At 37.5% G+C, this 20869-nt stretch overlaps 2 protein-coding genes across 2 annotated transcripts; both read right to left on the reverse strand.

Annotated features, from left to right (window-relative positions):
- Window positions 1-2567: 2567 nt before the first annotated feature.
- Window positions 2568-3518, reverse strand: LOC101541888 (olfactory receptor 2D2-like). The gene has a single exon (XM_004613691.2). It carries the CDS (start codon window positions 3516-3518, stop codon window positions 2568-2570), a length of 951 nt encoding a protein of 316 aa, XP_004613748.2.
- A 12909-nt stretch (window positions 3519-16427) lies between these two features.
- Window positions 16428-17378, reverse strand: LOC101541625 (olfactory receptor 2D2-like). Its single transcript, XM_004613690.2, has one exon. It carries the CDS (start codon window positions 17376-17378, stop codon window positions 16428-16430), a length of 951 nt encoding a protein of 316 aa, XP_004613747.2.
- Window positions 17379-20869: the final 3491 nt, after the last annotated feature.

The following is a 20869-nucleotide window of genomic DNA, read 5'->3' on the forward strand; positions in this document are numbered from 1 at the left end:
AAAATAACAGTAAAAAAAGAAAACAACCAGATTATCAATTAGACCTGGTGCCTTCATTCAAACCTTCATCTTCTATGGTTGCTTCTCTACTGTATTATTTCCTTTTCTCTTACCATGATTTTAAATGTAAACATTCCAAGCAACAATGTGTCCTTATTGTAATTACAGTATTAAAGTTGTTCATCACAAATCATGAATCACGAAATCCCATTGATCATCGAGTGGCTCGAGCGGTCTCAGTAACCTCTACATTTGTCCTATCCCTCAGACTTTAGAAGTCTCTCTCTTCTCAGCCTCCCCAACAATGCCGCATTGGAGGCTCTTTTAGGGTCAGGGGAATGAGATTCAGCTGGTTACTGGCTTTGGCATATAGATACACCATGGGAAGCTTTCGAGGCTGTCCCATGTGGGCGGGAAGCTCTCAGTAGCTTGCGAGTTTCTCCCAGAGGCAGAAGTAGGTTATAAAATATCGAGCGGCCGCTTTGCGCGCTTCTGAGAGCTTGCTTTTAAGTCTCTGGGTGTTGGCCATTGATGAGATTACAAACACCTGGGTTCCTCTGCCAGTGCCTTCATGCGTGAGGCCTGTCCAAACGTGTGGAGAGGGGCCTTGAGCATGGCTGTGGCTAGGTTCCAGGGGTCTTTGGCCGCCGGGAGCTCTGCTCGGGGCGGGGAGGGAAGCTGGAGCCCATCCCCTCCAAGGGGCCCTGGGAAAGACAGCCAGGCATGCAGGCAAGAGACTCTCTGAAGTTGTTAATATAGCTTCATAAATCTCAGGTGTTCAGGAGATAAATTAATCACTGGAAAAATTGCAAATGAATGCTGAGAGCAAAGCCTTAGACCTGAAGTTTATCCTTTCAAATTTTCTATCTCTGCTTTTTTCTACTGTTCTTTGTACCTCAGAAAGCTATCCTTTGACTATAAACTTACAGCTTTTCTTGTCTTTAGCTTCTAATTGGAATACAGGACTAGGAAATCAGAAAATGGACAGAAAACAAGCTTGAAATATTTATTCAATTCAACTTTTTTGCCACCATATTTCTAAGCCCACAGCTTCTGACGTGATGCTTATGATATAACAGCTATAGTCTCAACTAGTTCCATATACAGAATTTTGATATCCAGGATTTGGGGATGACTTTCTATTTATGTTACCGTAGGACATATCACAATGTACTGTTCATTCCTTAAGTATATAAACAGGTGTTCCCTGTTAATAATATAATAAAATATTTTGTTTTATATAATACTCATATCTCTAATAGGATGAAAAGACAACAGAGTTCAAGCCCTTTTATTCAGGCTCATTGGCTCCATGACTCAAACAACAACCTCAAACAACATGCTGGCACATGTGCATGCATATATACACTTAGAACTACTCCATCATAAAATAAAGGAGTTCATTAGGTTCTGTAATAAACAGTGATAACAAAACAAGATAAAAATAATTATATTTTTCCATGCATCGTAAACTGTGACTAACTGATTCACTGAGATTACCTTGATTCTTAGTTATTAAGAGACCTAGAAGTAGGAAACAGACTCTCCTATTATTTAAGTGTATAAATTATTGCCTCTCTGAACTTATGTCCCACCTCTAAAATAAAACCAGAATAAATATCTGTGGAGCATGGTTATGGGCACTGGAGCAGATAAGACCCAACCTTGCAAAGCAATTGAAGTGAGGCCTCGCAGAGGGGAGTATCTGAGCAAAGTTGTCAAGACCAGGGTGTTAGCACCAGGTGTCTGGCCTTGAGTCTCACTCAAATTCCTTGTCATATGAGCCCAAGACACAGAAACTGTCACATATACGTGGTATGTATCCTAACCGCAACTAACCGCAGCATCTAGCCTTGATTGTGATTGGACCAGGGCAAAGCAGAGGAGGAAAGGTAATAGACCAATAATGCTAAACTTTATGCGATTGGACCTTCCTATAAAGCTGAGACCCACTATAAAATATGTGTGCATTTGGCAATAAAGTGAACAGTCATCAGCTGCTCCCGGAGGTGTTTCTCTGCGCACCCATCATCCTTTGCCCCTTGTCTGCCCAGACCCAGCGTACGTGTCTGGGCAACTTGGTTAAAAATTGTTCCTCAACAAGCTGGCCCCACATGCTGGAGGAAGGAGCAGCTCACATAGAGAAGAGAACACCAGGTAAAGTGTGGTTTGAGGACCCGCACGGGATAGGAGATGCATTCTGAAAATAGAATATAGACCAAACACGATGGCCACGTTGTGCCTCTGTTGCAAAGCACAACACCCAAAAGAAGAGAGAGAGAACAAGAGGGAATGCCCTGCCACAGAGGTGGGGTGGGGTGGGGGGATGGGGTGGGAGGGATACTGGGAACATTGATGGAGGGGACTGGGCACTGGTGGAGGGATATAAACAAAATGCAAACATGAAAGTTCATAAGTTTGTAACTGTAACTCATGGTGATTCACTAATAAAAAATGTTCCTCAACAAATATTAATAAAATAATTAAGTCCAATAAAATACTATTTAATAATCCAACTTTGGAATAGTACGAAGAACAATTCTAGATTAATACGGAGGCAGGTGAATCTAATGGTAGGGGAATCCAAGGCTGCAAAGCAAATTTTTTGTGGCTATCCTCTTCAAAGCGCCTTTCACATCCTTGTTCCTCAGGCTGTAGATGATAGGATTAATCATGCAGGGAACCATTGTGTAGAACACAGACATCACTTTTTTCAGTTCTTTGGATGATTTTGGTGTCATGTAGGTGAGAGTTGCTGATCCATAAAAGAGAGTGACCACAATGAGGTGGGAACCACAGGTAGAAAATGCCTTGAGTCTCCCCGCAGCTGACTTCATCTTGACCACAGTCACAATGATGTGTCCATAAGATACCAGAACTAGAGAAACAGGGATGAGGAGAATGATAACCCCCATGAGGAAAATAACTACCTCTGTGGTATGAGTGTCTGCAGATGCCAAATCCAGCATTGCAGGGGCCTCACAGAAGAAATGAGAAATTGTATTGCTCCCTCGGTAGGGTAACCTTAGTGTGAAGGCGGTATCCATCACAGATGCAAAAATTCCCGCTGTCCATGATCCCGCAGCCAGCTGCACACATACCTTCTGAGTCATGATGTTAGAATAATGCAGAGGGTTGCAGATGGCCACATACCGGTCATAGGACATCACAGCTAGCAGCACACACTGTGTACTCCCCAAAATGAGAGAGACTAGAAGCTGAACTGCACAACGTGTGAATGAAATGATCTTGTTCCTGGATAGCAAATGGGCTAGAACCTGAGGAACGATGTTGGTAGACAAACAGAGGTCATCCAGAGATAAATTGCAGAGGAAAAAATACATAGGTGTATGAAGCTGAGAGTCAGTCCATATTAGGGACATGAGCAGCAGGTTTCCAAGCACTGTTACCAGGTAGACAAGCAAAAATAGGATGAACAACAGCTTCTGGGTGAGAGGGTCATCAGAGAGTCCCAGAAGGAAGAATTCTGTCACCTGGCTCTGATTTGTCTCTCTCATACTTCAACTGCCTCTTTAGGTAAGAAACAGCTCTGTGCTAAATATAGTACATACACCCAAAAAAAGAATTCTTGAATTCAGTTAGAGCACTTAAAAATTACCTCCAACCATACCAATCATTTCAAGAATTTTTTGATAGGTTTTTAGAAAAAGAATATACAGGGTTTTTTTTCTTGGAACATCCCCAACTATGTAAAATTTAGTGTTTTGTTATGTAGTTCATCCATTTCTATATCATGTAGCAAGTGAAAGGAAGATCAAAACAATCATCTTCTTTTTACTAAGTGTCACATTTAGAATCAAACAAGAAATTGAATTTAGCTATGAAGTATGTCATCCAAATGCACTATACTATCAGGTAAAAGTCTCTGCTCTCATGTTGTTCTTACCTACATAAAATAAAGACTTTTTTTAATTCTGTGACCATACAACTGTCTAGACTCTGAAAATAAAACTAAGGTATAGAAAACAAAAAGAACCAAAATACTTGGCAGCTTGATAATTTTCTTGTAAATATAATAAATTTTAAAGAATCTGATAAAACCAGGAGTTATTTGAGGAGTGTGCTTTATTTCTTTGATAACAACATTATTTGTCTTATTTGGCATTCATAAATATAAATATCATAACCAATCAAATTCCAAACTAAAACATATACAATTGTAACTTATTGGAAGCATTAAGGTAGCAGTTTTGCTACATATCTCAATGCAATCTAAATCACACTCTTCTGCAATATCCAATCCTTATTTCTCATATTCTTGCATTATCTGCCAAATTCCAGGGAAAAAAATTTGGAAGCTCTTTTACAATTTGTTTTCTTTATTCTAATAGTCATTGTCATTGTCATCCCTTTGCTCATCGATTTACTCAAGAGGGCACCAGTCACGTCTCCATCTTGTTACTGTTTTGGGCATATAAAATACACCATGGGTAGCTTGCCAGGATCTATTGAGAGGGAAAGATACTCTCTCGGTAGCTTGCTGGCTCTTCCAGAGGGGCAGAGGAATCAAAACTGGGTCAGCTGCGTGCAAGGCAAACGCCCTACTGCTGTGTTATGGCTCCAGCCCAGAGCATTCATTAAAAAAATTATTAGCAACTAAATACATTTTTTAAATATTATTGCATTGGCTCACTTGTCAAATGGGTTAGCAGTGAAACTTCTACTGATAATTTTCAGTATATAAAAAAAAGTCTTGTAATCTCAGGTATGCTGTGACCAAGTGTGCATGAGCACCATAACCACAGTCCAGCACCCTGGGTAAGGACTACAATCAAAGCTTATGTGTCAAACCCATAAATATAGCAACAATTTAAGGTATGGAATAGGAATTAAAATGTTATAAATTAAAATGTTAACACAAATCTAGAAGAGACTGAACCCACTTTGTTAAAATACATGTTAGTTTATCCCTTCTTCATTGAACTTGCACCATCTCTTTCCCTATTCTAAAAATCTTTCAATATTTTCTCAATCCCAAGGAAAAAAATATCAGATTAGCTTGTCAAAAACATTATAGGTTTCTGCTATTAGAAGAGAAGCTGAGGAATTCTGGCTACACAATGTGCAGAGAAGGAGAGACTGTAGTTGTCCTGTCACCTAGTCAGGGAGCACAATAAAATATCCAGTGCTAGAATTAGGAATAAAATAGGAAGTGGACTCTTCATACCGCTCAAGTCTTCCTGTTCCATTCAGAAGTCTTCTCATTGCCTTCACAGCATATCGTTCAACTAAAGATCCACTTAAATGAGGTGAAGTGGGGGATACTAGAAGCAGCCTCTGGAGCTACTGGCATGCTCTGGAGAATTCTGAATCATTACAGTGGATACTTGAATATTGTCTCCTCTCTGTAGAGTCCCCAGTGATTATAAGGATGGCAGAAAATAACAGGCAGAAATTCATCTTACCAGTTCTCCTTATAGGTCTCCCTTTCAAGGAAATTGTGCTTGGCTAGAATTAATCATTTGATTTTATGAGAAAAATGTAGTAGGTTTCAGCCCAGATTTTAAACATACTTCATATCATTGTATGCATTTTATAGTTTTAGAATGTTCATGTGATATTCAGGTGATTAGATCCCCCAATTATTAGCTTTTCACTATATTTTATTTATATTTGTCTCTTTATCTACATAGACAAAAAGCTAGAAGTACAATTCCAAAATAGAAAGGTATTTCTATAAATTATTAAGAAAATTAGAAGTACCTTTCAACTGTGCAAATTTTTGATAAGGCTCTCAGCACAAAAAAATGCAAATAACTCAAGCACATTAAAAAGATATATAACCTAATTAGTACTGAATATTTGAATTAAAAATCACACTGATATATATACTAACTTCTTCCAAAAAATAAAGTGTTTGTAGAATCAATCAGTGGAAATTGCTGATAGGAGCATAAACTGGTGCAATTAATATCAAAGGTCAGTTTGAAATTGACTTTGGCCTTAATATCTGTATACATTGCAACAAAACTCACAACAATTTCACTATGGAATATGTATGTATAAAAATGAATGTTTATATCTCCACGAGACTTTTAGAAGAATGTTATATCAATTTTGTTCATAATACACAAAGAGGTGGAAACTATATGATTTTATAGACAACACAAATGTTAGTGATAGTTTCATAGTGCTATCTTATAAAATAGTAATTTTATTTTACTTTAATTTTTATTTTTTAGTGAATCAACGAGAGGTACTGTTACAGACTTACAAACTTTTGTGCTTATGTTTCAGTCATACAATGATTAAGTACCCATCCCTCCACCAGTGTCCATTCTCCACCAGCAATGTTCCCAGTATCCCTTCCACCAACCCCACCCTATCACCCCCTCCACACCACCCCCTGCCTCTGTGGCAGGCACATTCTCTTTTACTATTGCTCTTTTTGGGTATTGTGGTTTATAATACAGGTATTAAGTACCCATCATGCTTGGTCTATAGTCTACTTTTAGCACACATCTCCCATCCTGAGTGGGCCCTCAAAGCATCCTTTACTGGTGGTTCTTTCTCTATCTGAGCTGCCTTTTGCCCTGAGCATGTGAGGCCAGCTTCCAAGCCATGGAGCAATCCTCCTAGACCTTATCTCTACTCTCCTTGGGTGTTAGTCTCCCATTTTGTTACTTTATATTCCACAAATGAGTGCAATCCTTCTATGTCTGTCCCTCACTTTCTGACATATTTCACTTAGCATGATACTCTCCATGTTGACCCCTTATGTGCAAAATTTATGACTTCATCTTTACTAGCAGTTGCATAGTATTCCATTGTGTAGATGTACCAAAGTTTTTTTAACCAGTCATCTGTTCTCGGGCACTCAGGTTATTTCCAGATTTTGGCTATTGTACACAGTGCTGCAATGAACATACAAGTGAAGATGTCATTTCTTCTATACTTTTTTGCATTCTGGGATATATTCCCAGAAGTGGTATTCTTGGGTCAAATAGGAGCTCAATTTCTATTTTTTGAGAAACGTCCATACTGTTTCCAAAACGGCTGACGCAGTCAGCATTCTGACCAACAGTGAAGGAGAGTCCCTTTCTCCCCTCATACGATCTAACATGGGTTGCTTTCATTCTTTTGGATGTGTGTCAGTGTCTGTGGTGTGAGGTAATATCGCCCTGTTGTTTTGATCTGCATCTCCCTGGTGATTAGTGATGAGGAAGGTTTTTTTTTTCATGTGCCTTTTGGCCATTCAGATTTCTTCTTTGAGAAAATATCTGTTCATTTCATCGCCCCATTTTCTTTCTTTTTTTTTTTTTGCTTTAGGGTCACATTCAGCTTTGCTCAAGGGCTCATGTACTCAGGAATTACTCCTAGCAGTGCTTGGGGGACCATATAGGATACTGGGAATTGAACCCAGGTCACCCTTGGCAAGGCAAACACCTGACCCACTGTTCTATCGTCCAGTCCCTCGTTGCCCCATTTTCTGATGGGATTGGATGTTTTCTTCTTGTAGAGTTCAACCAGTGCCTTGTATAACTTTGATATCAACCCCTTATCAGATGGGTTGGGTGACTATCCTTTCCCATTCTGTAGACACTCTTTGTATTCTGGTCACTGTTTCTTTTGAGAGGGCTGGAGTGATAGCACAGCAGTAGGGAGTTCGCCTTGCAGGTGGCCAATCCATGTTCGATTCCTCCGCCCCTCTTGGAGAGCCTGGCAAGCTACCAAGAGTATTGTGCCTGCATGGCAGAGCCTGGCAAGCTACCCGTAGCATATTCAATATGCCAAAAACAGTAACATACGTCTCACAATAAGAGATGTTACTGATGCCCGCTCGAGCAAATCATTGTGCAATGGGACAACAGTGACAGTGACAGTTTTTTTTTTTTTGAGATACAGAAGCTTCTTAGTTTAAGGTGGTTCCATTTATTTATCTTTGTTTCCACTTGCTTGGTCAGTGGTGTTTTATCTTTGAAAATACCTGTAGCTTCAATGTCGTGGAGGATTTAACCGACCTTTTCTTCAATATACCTTATGATTCTGGTCTGATTTTGAGGTCTCTAATCCATTTTGATCTGACTTTTGTCCACGGTGTTAGGTAGAGATCTGAGCCCATTTGTTTGCATATAGCTGTTCAGTTCTGCCAGCACCAATTGCTAAAGAGAATTTCCTTGCTCCAATTCACATTTCTTGCTCCCTTATCAAAGATTAGATGATCATATATTTGAGGGTGTGCGAGGATATTCAATCCTGTTCCATTGATCTGAGGCTCTGCTTTGTTCCAATACCATGTTGTTTTAATTATTACCACTTTGTAGTAGAATTTGAGGTTTTGGAAGGTGATGCCTCCCATCTTCTTTTTCCCCATAATTACTTTAGCTACTCAAAGAGGTTTGTTGTTCCATATGAATTTCAGGAGTGTGTGATCCATTTCTTTGAGAAATTTTATGGGTTTCTTTTTAGGGATTGCATTGAATCTGTGTAGTACTTTGGGGAGTATTGCCATTTTGACAATGTTAATTAATTAATTAATTCTCCCAATTCATGGGCAGGGGATATGTTCCCATTTCCTTGTGTCCTCTTTTATTTCGAGAAGTACAGTTTTGTTGTTTTTGTACAGGTCTTTTACCCCCTTAGCTAAGCTGATTCCGAAGAACTTGATTTTCTGAGGCATGATTGTGAACGGAATCCTTTTTGGATTTCACTCTTTTCTCTCTCATTATTTGTTTATAGGAAAGCCAGGGACTTTTGGGTATTGACTTTATAGCTTCTGACTTTACTGGACAAATCTATTGTTTCTAGGAGTTTCTTAAGTAGTAATTTTTAAAAAATTATTACTACATAGATATAATATTAACCATGTAAAAGTATCTCACAGAATGGTTAGGAAAAAAATGAGAATACAAACAAGCATGTACTATATGATACATTTACTTAAATATAACAAAAAAAGAGGACAAGTATATCCTTTTTAAATTCTAAAAAGTGGTCAGTTATCTGAAGCTTTGGTAATTTGAAATTGACTATCTCTCTTTTTATTTGCTGGGAATATTCTAGTTATGATTTATTAATTATGATAGACACGTGTATAAAAATATCTTAAGCCTTACTTTAGATTGGTGCACACTAGTACATCGAAATACTTATTAAAAGAGAGATAGGACAGAGGAGGTTAAATTTGGCACTCAATTCAAAATCTAGAGATAATAAATTGACTGAAAAAAACATATTAAATGGACTCAGCAATCAAACTCCTCATAGATGCATAGCAAGAAATTCCTTCTTATCAATAGTCTTTCTAAACAAATATTTATATATTATTTATAATGGAATATATTATATTTTATTATATAATATTTATTAATATAAAGTTAGAATATAACTATTCATTTTAGGATAAAACATATTTCTATAATTTTATAGGCCTATTCATATTTTTCCTTAATACTTTCTTAATTCTTAGCTCACTGTTAACAAATTGTGCATTTTCAGGATTCATCTATTTCATGTTAATTTTAAGTAGATTATAATAGAAATATTTAAACCATTAATCTTTTAAATTTATATACATACAAAAAGATAAAGACATAGTTACTAAAAATATTCTCAACCTATCCCTGATTTACCGTTTTTGTGGAATTTCAGTTTAGCTTTATTCATCGATATGCATGTAGGTATAACACACTCACAATAATTATTTTAAAAGATCTCTCTCATATATGGGATATATATAAAAGAGTGAGGCTGGGGGTGGAGTGATAGTCCAGTGGGTAGGGCATTTGCCTTGCATGCGGCCAACCGGAGTTCGATTTCCATCATCCCATATGGTCTCCCACGAACCTCTATGTGTGATTCCTGAGTGCAGAACCAGGAGTAACCCCTGAACATCGCCAGGTGTGAACACGGAAAAAAAAAAAAGAAAACATCAGGCCATAGAAATAGTAGAGCAGGTAGAACCAGCAAGCATCTGATCTAGGTTCTATTGGAGCCCACCAGAATTATCTGTGAGCAAGTATTGATTGTGGAGACAGCCCTGAGTACAACTGGGTGTGGCCCCAAATAGAACAAAAACACTAAGGAAACAATAAATGTCCAAAATCATCAAAACTGGAAATCTTATCTGTAGAACTGATTACATTAGAGTGATGTGGCTGGTTGGGACCACTGACATTCAGGTGGAGGGAAGCAGGCATGCTGGCAACAGGTGTTAGAATGATAGATGTATGAAAAATATCATTAACAGCACTGTAAATCACAAAGCTTCAATAGCAATGTGTTTTTTATAAAAGAAAGAAATAACAGTAATAACATTTAATTAAGAAAATTGAATTTCAATTGAAGACCAACAGCTACTCTGGCTCATATAGCTCAATAGTAAGGGTTCTTTATTTAAATAATGCCAATTAAAGTTATAATCAATATTTGAATTCTATCAAACATTTGGAGAAGCATCAACTATTCACAAATAAATCAATCAAAGAGGAAACTTTCAAACTTTTAATAAAAATCCAGATTATCCCAATACCAATATCTTTACAAGAAAACTATATACCCATAAGCATCAAATGTATGACTATAAAGCATAATAAACAAGTCTTCAGATCAAATACAGATGTTATTAAAAGTTCATAGGGTGGGGCTGGAGAGAGCACAGCGGTAGGGCATTTGCCTTGCACGTGGCTGACCCCAGTTCGATTCCCAGCATCCCATATGGTCCCCTGAGCACCGCCAGGGGTAATTCCTGAGTGCAGAGCCAGGAGTGACCCCTGTGCATCGCCAGGTGTGACCCAAAAAGCAAAAAAAAAAAAATTCATAGGGTGAATAAATAATAAATAAAAATTCAATCATATCATATGATGAATTAGTATAAAAAACTGAAAATTTGAAATAGATTCTAGAACTTAAGGGAGATTTAACATGCAAAAGTCAATTAATATGGACCCTCCTGCACTGCTGGTGGGAATGCCGACTGGTCCAGCCCCATTGGACAACAATATGGATGCTTCTCAAAAAATTAGAAATTGAGCTTCCATTTGATTCAGCAATACCACTTCTGGGAATATACCCTGGAGAAACAAAAAAGTATAGTCGAAATGACATCTGCACTTATATGGTCATCGCGGCACTGTTTACAATAGCCAGATCCTGGAAAAAACCCAAGTGTCCAAGAACAGATGACTGGTTAAAGAAATTCTAGTACATCTATACAATGGAATACTATGCAGCTGTTAGAAAAGATGAAGTCATGAACTTTGCATATAAGTGGATCAACATGGAAAGTATCATGCTAAGTGAAATGAGTCAGAAAGAGAGGGACAGACATAGAAAGATTGCACTCAAACCACAACATCCAATTGGAGAGCGAGAAAGATCAAAAGGGAATACCCTGCCACAGAGGCATGGTGGGGTGGGGGGAACATGGGATTGGAGGGGAGGGATACTGGGTTTATTGGTGGTGGAGAATGGGCATTGGTGGAGGGATGTGTTTGTGAACATTGTATGAGGGAAAAACAAGTTCTAAAATGTGTGAATCTGTATCTGTACCCTCATGGTGACTCACTAAGAATAAAATAAAAAAATTAAAATAAATAAATAAATAAATAAATATATTAGTTAATTTTTTAAAAAAAGAAAGATTGCACTCATCTGTGGAATATAAAATAACAGAATTGGAGACTAATACCCAAGAATAGTAGTATACAATACCAGGGGTTGACTCCATAGCTTGGAACTTGGCCTCACCTGCTGGGGGAAAGTCATACCAAATGGAAAAGGGAACACCAAGTAAATTGTGAGTAGAGATCCCACGTGGTAAGGGAAATGTGTGCTGAAAGTGGACTAGTGTCCAAACATGATGGCCACTCAATACCCCTATTGCAGACCACAACACCCAAAAGGAGAGAGAGAGAGAACAAATTGGAATGCCCTGCCACAGAGGCGGGGTGGGGTTGGGGGGATGGGATTGGGGGTGGGAGGGATACTGGGTTCATTGGTGGTAGAGAATGGACACTGGTGGAGGGATGGGCTCCCGAACACTGCATGAGGGAAAAACAAGCACAAAATGTTTGAATTTGTAACTGTACCCTCACTGTGACTCACTAATTAAAAAATAAAAATAAATAAGCAAAAAAAATTTTTTTAATCAATTAATATGTCATAATTTAACAAACTAAGAATTTTATATGTCCTTTCATATAGATATACAAAATAAACTCACAAAATTCAGCATCAATTTCTGATAGGAAAAAAGAGTATCTCTAAGCAAACCAGGAAACTTTCTCGGTGTGTGAAGGATATATATGAGAAAACACAACAGCTGTTATCAGATTTGAAAGAGAAAATATGAACTGTATTACAGTTACAGATTTACATATCTTTGTGCTTGTGTTTCAGTCATACAATACTCGAGTACTCATCCCTCCACCAGTGCCCATTCTCCACCACCGATGATCCCAATATCCTTCCCCCCACCCCACATCCCATCCCCACCACCCCACCCAGCCTCTGTGGCAGGGCATTCCCTTTTGTTCTCTCTCTCCTTTTGGATGTTGTGGTTTGCAATAGAGGTAATGAGTGGCCATTGTGTTCAATCTATAGTCTACTTTCAGCACACATCTCCCATCCCAAGCAGGTCCTCCAACCACACTTTACTTGGTGTTCCCTTCTCTATCTGAGCTGCCTTTTCCCCCAGCATGTGAGGCCGGCTTCCAAGCCACAGAGCAAACCTCCTGGTACCTATTTCTACTATTCTTGGGTGTTAGTCTCTCATTCTGTCATTTTATATTCCACATATAAGTGCAAGCTTTTTATGTCTGTCTCTCTCTTTCTGACTCATTTCACTTAGCATGATACTTTCCATGTTGATCCACTTACATACAAAGTTCATGACTTCATCTTTTCTAACAGCTGCATAGTATTTTATTGTGTAGATGTACTAAAGTTTCTTTAACCAGTCATCTATTCTCAGGCACTCAGGATTTTTTCCAGATTCTGGCTATTGTAAATAGTGCTGCAGTGAACATACAAGTGCAGATGTCATTTCAACTATACTTTTTTGCCTCTCTGGGATATATTCCCAGAAGTGGTATTCCTGGGTCAAATGGGAGCTCAATTTCTAAATTTTTGAGAAACATCGAAAGGTGGTCTGTTCTTATCATTTTAGTTCAACATTGAATTGGATGTTGTAATCTGTGCCATAAAAAAGAAAATAATGAAAAAATCCCAATTGAAAAAAATCAAACTATTGATTCAGATATAAGCTGACAATATTCAAAGAAAAACAAATGGACCCAATAAAGATATGCTAGAACTAAATAGAGAAGGCAAGAAATTTGAAGAATAAAAATCAACATGCAAAAATCTGTAGAACATTTAAAGCAACTCTGCTCCTCATTGCTCAAAACTGGAAACAAAGTCCACCAACCTGTGAATGGGATGATAAAATGTGACATATACAAAGAATCTCATTAAACAATAAAAATCAGAAGATCATTTTTAAAAACCTAGTTGTTATTGTTCAAAGCATATTTTAGGTTAAAAAAAAGTACAGAAGCAGAAGATTCCATGTTGTTCACTCCACTTAAGTAAATGTTTAAGGAAGACACATATACACAGCCAACCAGCAGAACAATGGTTGCCAGATGGTAAGGGGAAGGTAGTAGCACCGGAGAGGGACACCACCAAACTTTAAGGAGATTGAAGTCTCTATACTATTTGTGGTAATTACTAAGCCCCTGTTGTAATTTTAGGAACAATGAGTCCTGATACAGAGCCATTTACCTAGAGAACTAGTTGAGTCCTACTATGTTGACTACGAAACTCTTCTATAATTGAAGGATCAGTTTCATACTCACAAGTAGGGGCTCACGATAATATTTTGTTTTTGTTGTGATAAAAACATTGGAATATGGGTCCAACTCTGCATTTACTTTTTTTTTTATAGCTTAGAGCAGTAGGCTTCAGAGATTAATTGTATGGCTTACTGATGTCTGAGGCACAGTGCTATCTAGGTGACAGACCTTTCAGAAGTTGAAGTGCTTCAATAAAATCTCTTAGCAAGGGCACATTTTAAGCAGTGACTAGTTATATGGTTCTCTCTATACCTGCTAAACCACAAAGATTAACACACCAAGGAATATAGGTGAAGAGACTCATTTGATTATCTTATCAATTAAAAACCCTAAGTTGGTTTGACTCTTCATTTATACTTTTAAGCTTCATTGACTTAAAAGTATGAGTTCCTCATGCCCTTAGAAGATATGCCTTTAACAGCTCAGATAGAGAAGTGAAGACCAAGTAAAATGTGATTGGAGATCCTGCGCAGGAAGGGAGATGCGTGCTGAAAGTAGGCTAGAGACTGAACACAATGGCCACTCAATACCCCTATTGCAAGCCACAACACCCAACTGGAGATAGAGAGATCAAAAGGGAATACCCTGCCACAGAGGCAGGGTGGGGTGGAGGGGAGATGGGATTGGTGGGAGGGATACTAGGTTTATTGGTGGTGGAGAATGGGCACTGGTGGAGGGATGTGTTTGTGAACATGAGGGAAAAACAAGCTTGAAAATGTGTGAATCTGTATCTGTACCCTCATGGTGACTCTCTAATTAAAGAATAAAATAATTTAAATTTTTTTTAATTTTAAAAAATACTAAAAAAATGAAGATACGCCTTTAATATACATTGGAATTGTTCATAGTCTAATAAATTTAGAGGACACTGTTCATCATATCATTGAACCAGCAAACAGAAAAGAGGTGTCACTCTGATAACCCGAAAAATTGATCCTATTTCAAAATACAAATTAGCATGTTGATACATTGGGACAATGAGGGATATGGTTGGAAACTCAGAGGATTTGTTTATGTATCAACCCCAAAGCTTTGATGAATCGGTATATCATAGAATTGTAATTTAAAAGGAATCCCCAGTGATTTAAATATTATAAGAAAAATGTTTTATGTAATACATAATATAGAGCCCGACACAGCTAAGCTGTTGTATATATATATATACATATATATATTTATATATACATTGAAGCCATGGGCTAGAGCGATAGCCCAGAGGGTATGGCATTTGCCTTGCACGAGGCTGACCCAGGTTGGATTCCTCCGCCCCTCTCAGAGAGCCTCGTAAGCTACCAAGAGTATCTCATCCCCATGGCAGAGCCTGGCAAGCTACCTGTGGCATATTTGATATGCCAAAAACAGTAACAACAAGTCTCACAATGGTGATGTTACTGGTGACCGCTCGAGCAAATCAATGAGCAATGGGATGACAATAACAGTGATAGATTGAAGCCATGAAAAAGACGAAAAATGGAAAATTTCTGATTATCAATTTAGGCCTAGTACCCCTTTCAAAATTCAGATAGCTCCTTGGGTTCCTGCTCTATTTTGTTATTCCCCTTTCTCCTTCTAACTTTTAATGTAAATATCCCAGGTAGAAAATATTGATTGAAGTACCAAGTATAATTAAGTCCTTAATTTTATCATAGTCAAAACAGTGCTAATAAGGCTTCACAAATTGCATGTGTTGGGTACATGAATTAATCACTGGACAAATAACAAGGAAATACTGAGAACAAAGTGGAATGTCCTATGTTTGCTATTTATCCTTTCAGGTTTTTCATCTCTTTTCATTTCTACCCTTTATGTACCTAATAAAAATACCTTTTGGTTATGGACTTATAGGTTCTATGCTCTCTGGCTTCTAATTAAAAAATAATATTAAGATATTGGAAATTGGGCAAAGAATGAAGCTGCAATGTTTTTTTCCAGTGTCTTCTTCACCTTTGTATTCCTATCCACATATTTGACTGTGCAAAAACTCCTCTCTCCTAGGCTATCAATAGATTCTTCATATCCATGATGTGTTAATGACTTATTCAAGTTACCATGACCATGAAATTTCATATTCATTCCCTTAATCTGACTTTATTTTGTGGTATTTGTCTTATTTAAAATATAACATATGTGATGTTCTATACAATACTCATTTTTTTAATAGAGTGTGAAAAGTTCAATAGGGTTCTTGTTGTTGCTGTTGTTGTTAAGGTTCATTGTCTACAGTCCCTAAACACCCACCTTAAATACATATGCATGAACATGTGCATGAACAGATTTACTTAGAATATACTTCATAATAAGGACTTTATTAGGTTTGTTGATAAATATGAGTAATACTGTGCAAAAAAAACATTTTAGAGATACCAGGAATATAAGCTATAAATAAATTACTCTCTTAGGTAAACATTAATTTTTGATTTTAAGGCCAAAAAGCAGAAAATAGACTCTCCTTCAGTTATTTGGTTCCATATATTTTTGTCTCTATGAATTTATTCCTCATCTAAATGAAATTTCTGAATAAATATCAAAATAACAGAGTCCAAGGGAAAGGATAAAACCATATTCCAATCTTGATTAATAAGTGTTCAATTTACAAGGAGCCAGGTGAATCTAACAGTGGATAATTCCAAGCCTGCATGGGAAATTCTGTGTGACTGCCTTCCTCAGAACTACTTTCACATCCTTGTTCCTCAGGCTGTAGATGATAGGATTAATCATGCAGGGAACCATTGTGTAGAACACAGACATCACTTTTTTCAGTTCTTTGGATGATTTTGGTGTCATGTAGGTGAGAGTTGCTGATCCATAAAAGAGAGTGACCACAATGAGGTGGGAACCACAGGTAGAAAATGCCTTGAGTCTCCCCGCAGCTGACTTCATCTTGATCACAGTCACAATGATGTGTCCATAAGATACCAGAACAAGAGAAACAGGGATGAGGAGAATGATAACCCCCATGAGGAAAATAACCACCTCTGTGGTATGAGTGTCTGCAGATGCCAAATCCAGCATTGCAGGGGCCTCACAGAAGAAATGAGAAATTGTATTGCTCCCTCGGTAGGGTAACCTTAGTGTGAAAGTGGCATCCATCATAGATGCAAAAATTCCAGCTGTCCATGATCCTGCAGCCAACTGGACACAAACCTTCCATGTCATGATGTTAGAGTAATGCAAAGGTTTGCAGATGGCCAAATACCGATCATAGGACATCACAGACAAAAGAACACACTGTGTACTCCCTAAAATAAGAAAGAAAAGAAGCTGAACTGCACAACGTGTGAATGAAATGATCTTGTTCCTGGATAGCAAATGGGCTAGAACCTGAGGAACGATGTTGGTAGACAAACAGAGGTCATCCAGAGATAAATTGCAGAGGAAAAAATACATAGGTGTATGAAGCTGAGAGTCAATCCATATGAGGGACATGAGCAGCAGGTTTCCAAGCACTGTTACCAGGTAGACAAGCAAAAATAGGATGAACAGCAGCTTCTGGGTGAGAGGGTCATCAGAGAGTCCCAAAAGGAAGAATTCTGTCACCTGGCTCTGATTTGTCTCTCTCATACTTCAACTGCCTCTTTAGGTAAGAAACAGCTCTGTGCTAAATATAGTACATACACCCAAAAAAAGAATTCTTGAATTCAGTTAGAGAGCTTAAAAATTACCTCCAACCATACCAATCATTTCAAGAATGATTCATTTTTAGAAGAAGAATATACAGGTCTTTTTTTTTCTTGGAACATCCTCAACTATGTAAAATTTAGTGCTTTGTAATGCAGTCCATCCATTTCTATATCATGTAGCAAGTGAAAGGAAGATCAAAACAATCATCTTCTTCTTACTGGATGTCATACTTAGAATCAAACAAGAAATTGAATTCAGCTATGAAGTATGATGTCCAAATGCACTACACTATCAGGTAAAACTCTCTGCTCTCAGGTTGTTCTTACCATACAACTGTCTAAGCTCTGAAAATAAAACTATCACTTTTATAACTTGTCATCCCGTTGATCTTCGATTTGCTCAAGCAGGCACCCATAAAGTCATTCGTTCCTGTCGAGTGCTAGTGTAGCCCAATGATATCTGCTCACTCCAGAAACATGCTCCACTACCCAGCCACCGCCATGCTCTAGGACGCTTTCTGGACACTCAAGCATGAGGAAGCCCCATAGAACAAGGTAAAGCAGAACCTTGCGACCTTAGACTCCAGGCTTAATGAAAATAAAACTAAGATACAGAAAACAAAAAGAAGCAAAGAACTTAGCAGTTTGATACTTCTAAGTATAATAAATTTTAAAGAACCTGATAAAACCAGGAGTTATTTGGAGGAGTGTGCTATTATTTCTTTGACAACTACATCACTTGTCTTATTTGACATTCACAAATATAGATGTCAATGGCTAATAAAATTCCAAACCAAAATACATACAATTGCAAATTATTGGCAACATTAATGTAGCAGTTTTGCTACATATCTCAATTCAAGCTACATCACACTCCTCTGTAATATCCAGTCCTTATTTCTCAAATTCTGGCTTTATCTGCCAAATGCCAGGAAAAAAAAAATTTTGAAAGCTGTCTTTTACAATTTGTTTACTTTATTCTAATGGAGAATTCTTTAAAAAATTATTAGCAACTAAATAAATTTTTTAAATATTATTGCATTGGCTCACTTGTCAAATGGGTTAGCAGTGAAACTTCTACTGATAATTTTCAGTATATAAAAAAAAGTCTTGTAATCTCAGGTATGCTGTGACCAAGTGTGCATGAGCACCATAACCACAGTCCAGCACCCTGGGTAAGGACTACAATCAAAGCTTATGTGTCAAGCCCATAAATATAGCAACAATTTAAGGTATGGAATAGGAATTACAATGTTATAAATTAAAATGTTAACACAAATCTAGAAAAGACTGAAACCACTTTGTTACAATACATGTTAGTTTATCCCTTCTTCATTGAACTTGCACCATCTCTTTCCATATTCTAAGAATCTTTCAATATTTTCTCAATCCCAAGGAAAAAAATATCAGATTAGCTTGTCAAAAACATTATAGGTTTCTGCTATTAGAAGAGAAGCTGAGGAATTCTGGCTACACAATGTGCAGAGAAGGAGAGACTGTAGTTGTCCTGTCACCTAGTCAGGGAGCTCAATAAAATATCCAGTGCTAGAATTAGGAATAAAATAGGAAGTGGACTCTTCATACCGCTCAAGTCTTCCTGTTCCATTCAGAAGTCTTCTCATTGCCTTCACAGCATATCGTTCAACTAAAGATCCACTTAAATGAGGTGAAGTGGGGGATACTAGAAGCAGCCTCTGGAGCTACTGGCATGCTCTGGAGAATTCTGAATCATTACAGTGGATACTTGAATATTGTCTCCTCTCTGTAGAGTCCCCAGTGATTATAAGGATGGCAGAAAATAACAGGCAGAAATTCATCTTACCAGTTCTCCTTATAGGTCTCCCTTTCAAGGAAATTGTGCTTGGCTAGAATTAATCATTTGATTTTATGAGAAAAATGTAGTAGGTTTCAGCCCAGATTTTAAACATACTTCATATCATTGTATGCATTTTATAGTTTTAGAATGTTCATGTGATATTCAGGTGATTAGATTCCCCAATTATTAGCTTTTCACTATATTTTATTTATATTTGTCTCTTTATCTACATACACAAAAAGCTAGAAGTACAATTCCCAAATAGAAAGGTATTTCTATAAATTATTAAGAAAATTACAAGTACCTTTCAACTGTGCAAATTTTTGATAAGGCTCTCAGCACAAAAAAATGCAAATAACTCAAGCACATTAAAAAGATATATAACCTAATTAGTACTGAATATTTGAATTAAAAATCACACTGATATATATACTAACTTCTTCCAAAAAATAAAGTGTTTGTAGAATCAATCAGTGGAAATTGCTGATAGGAGCATAAACTGGTGCAATTAATATCAAAGGTCAGTTTGAAATTGACTTTGGCCTAAATATCTGTATACATTGCAACAAAACTCACAACAATTTCACTATGGAATATGTATGTATAAAAATGAATGTTTATATCTCCACGAGACTTTTAGAAGAATGTTATATCAATTTTGTTCATAATACACAAAGAGGTGGAAACTACATGATTTTATAGACAACACAAATGTTAGTGATAGTTTCATAGTGCTATCTTATAAAATAGTAATTTTATTTTACTTTAATTTTTATTTTTTAGTGAATCAACGTGAGGTACTGTTACAGACTTACAAACTTTTGTGCTTATGTTTCAGTCATACAATGATTAAGTACCCATCCCTCCACCAGTGTCCATTCTCCACCAGCAATGTTCCCAGTATCCCTTCCACCAACCCCACCCTATCACCCCCTCCACACCACCCCCTGCCTCTGTGGCAGGCACATTCTCTTTTACTATTGCTCTTTTTGGGTATTGTGGTTTATAATACAGGTATTAAGTACCCATAATGCTTGGTCTATAGTCTATTTTTAGCACACATCTCCCATCCTGAGTGGGCCCTCAAAATGTCCTTTACTGGTGGTCCTTTCTCTATCTGAGCTGCCTTTTCCCCTGAGCATGTGAGGCCAGCTTCCAAGCCATGGAGCAATCCTCCTGGACCTTATCTCTACTATCCTTGGGTGTTAGTCTCCCATTTTGTTACTTTATATTCCACAAATGAGTGCAATCCTTCTATGTCTGTCCCTCACTTTCTGACATATTTCACTTAGCATGATACTCTCCATGTTGACCCCTTATGTGCAAAATTTATGACTTCATCTTTACTAGCAGTTGCATAGTATTCCATTGTGTAGATGTACCAAAGTTTTTTTAACCAGTCATCTGTTCTCGGGCACTCAGGTTATTTCCAGATTTTGGCTATTGTACACAGTGCTGCAATGAACATACAAGTGAAGATGTCATTTCTTCTATACTTTTTTGCATTCTGGGATATATTCCCAGAAGTGGTATTCTTGGGTCAAATAGGAGCTCAATTTCTATTTTTTGAGAAACGTCCATACTGTTTCCAAAACGACTGACGCAGTCAGCATTCT

The sequence above is a fragment of the Sorex araneus genome, chromosome 6 (assembly GCF_027595985.1).
Source record: "Sorex araneus isolate mSorAra2 chromosome 6, mSorAra2.pri, whole genome shotgun sequence".
In the NCBI taxonomy this organism is placed as follows: Eukaryota; Metazoa; Chordata; class Mammalia; order Eulipotyphla; family Soricidae; genus Sorex; species Sorex araneus.

What these genes read in the sequence shown, in the direction of transcription:
- LOC101541888 (XM_004613691.2), bottom strand. Translation starts at nt 3,518, where the DNA reads ATGAGAGAGACAAATCAGAGCCAGGTGACAGAATTCTTCCTTCTGGGA.
- LOC101541625 (XM_004613690.2), bottom strand. Translation starts at nt 17,378, where the DNA reads ATGAGAGAGACAAATCAGAGCCAGGTGACAGAATTCTTCCTTTTGGGA.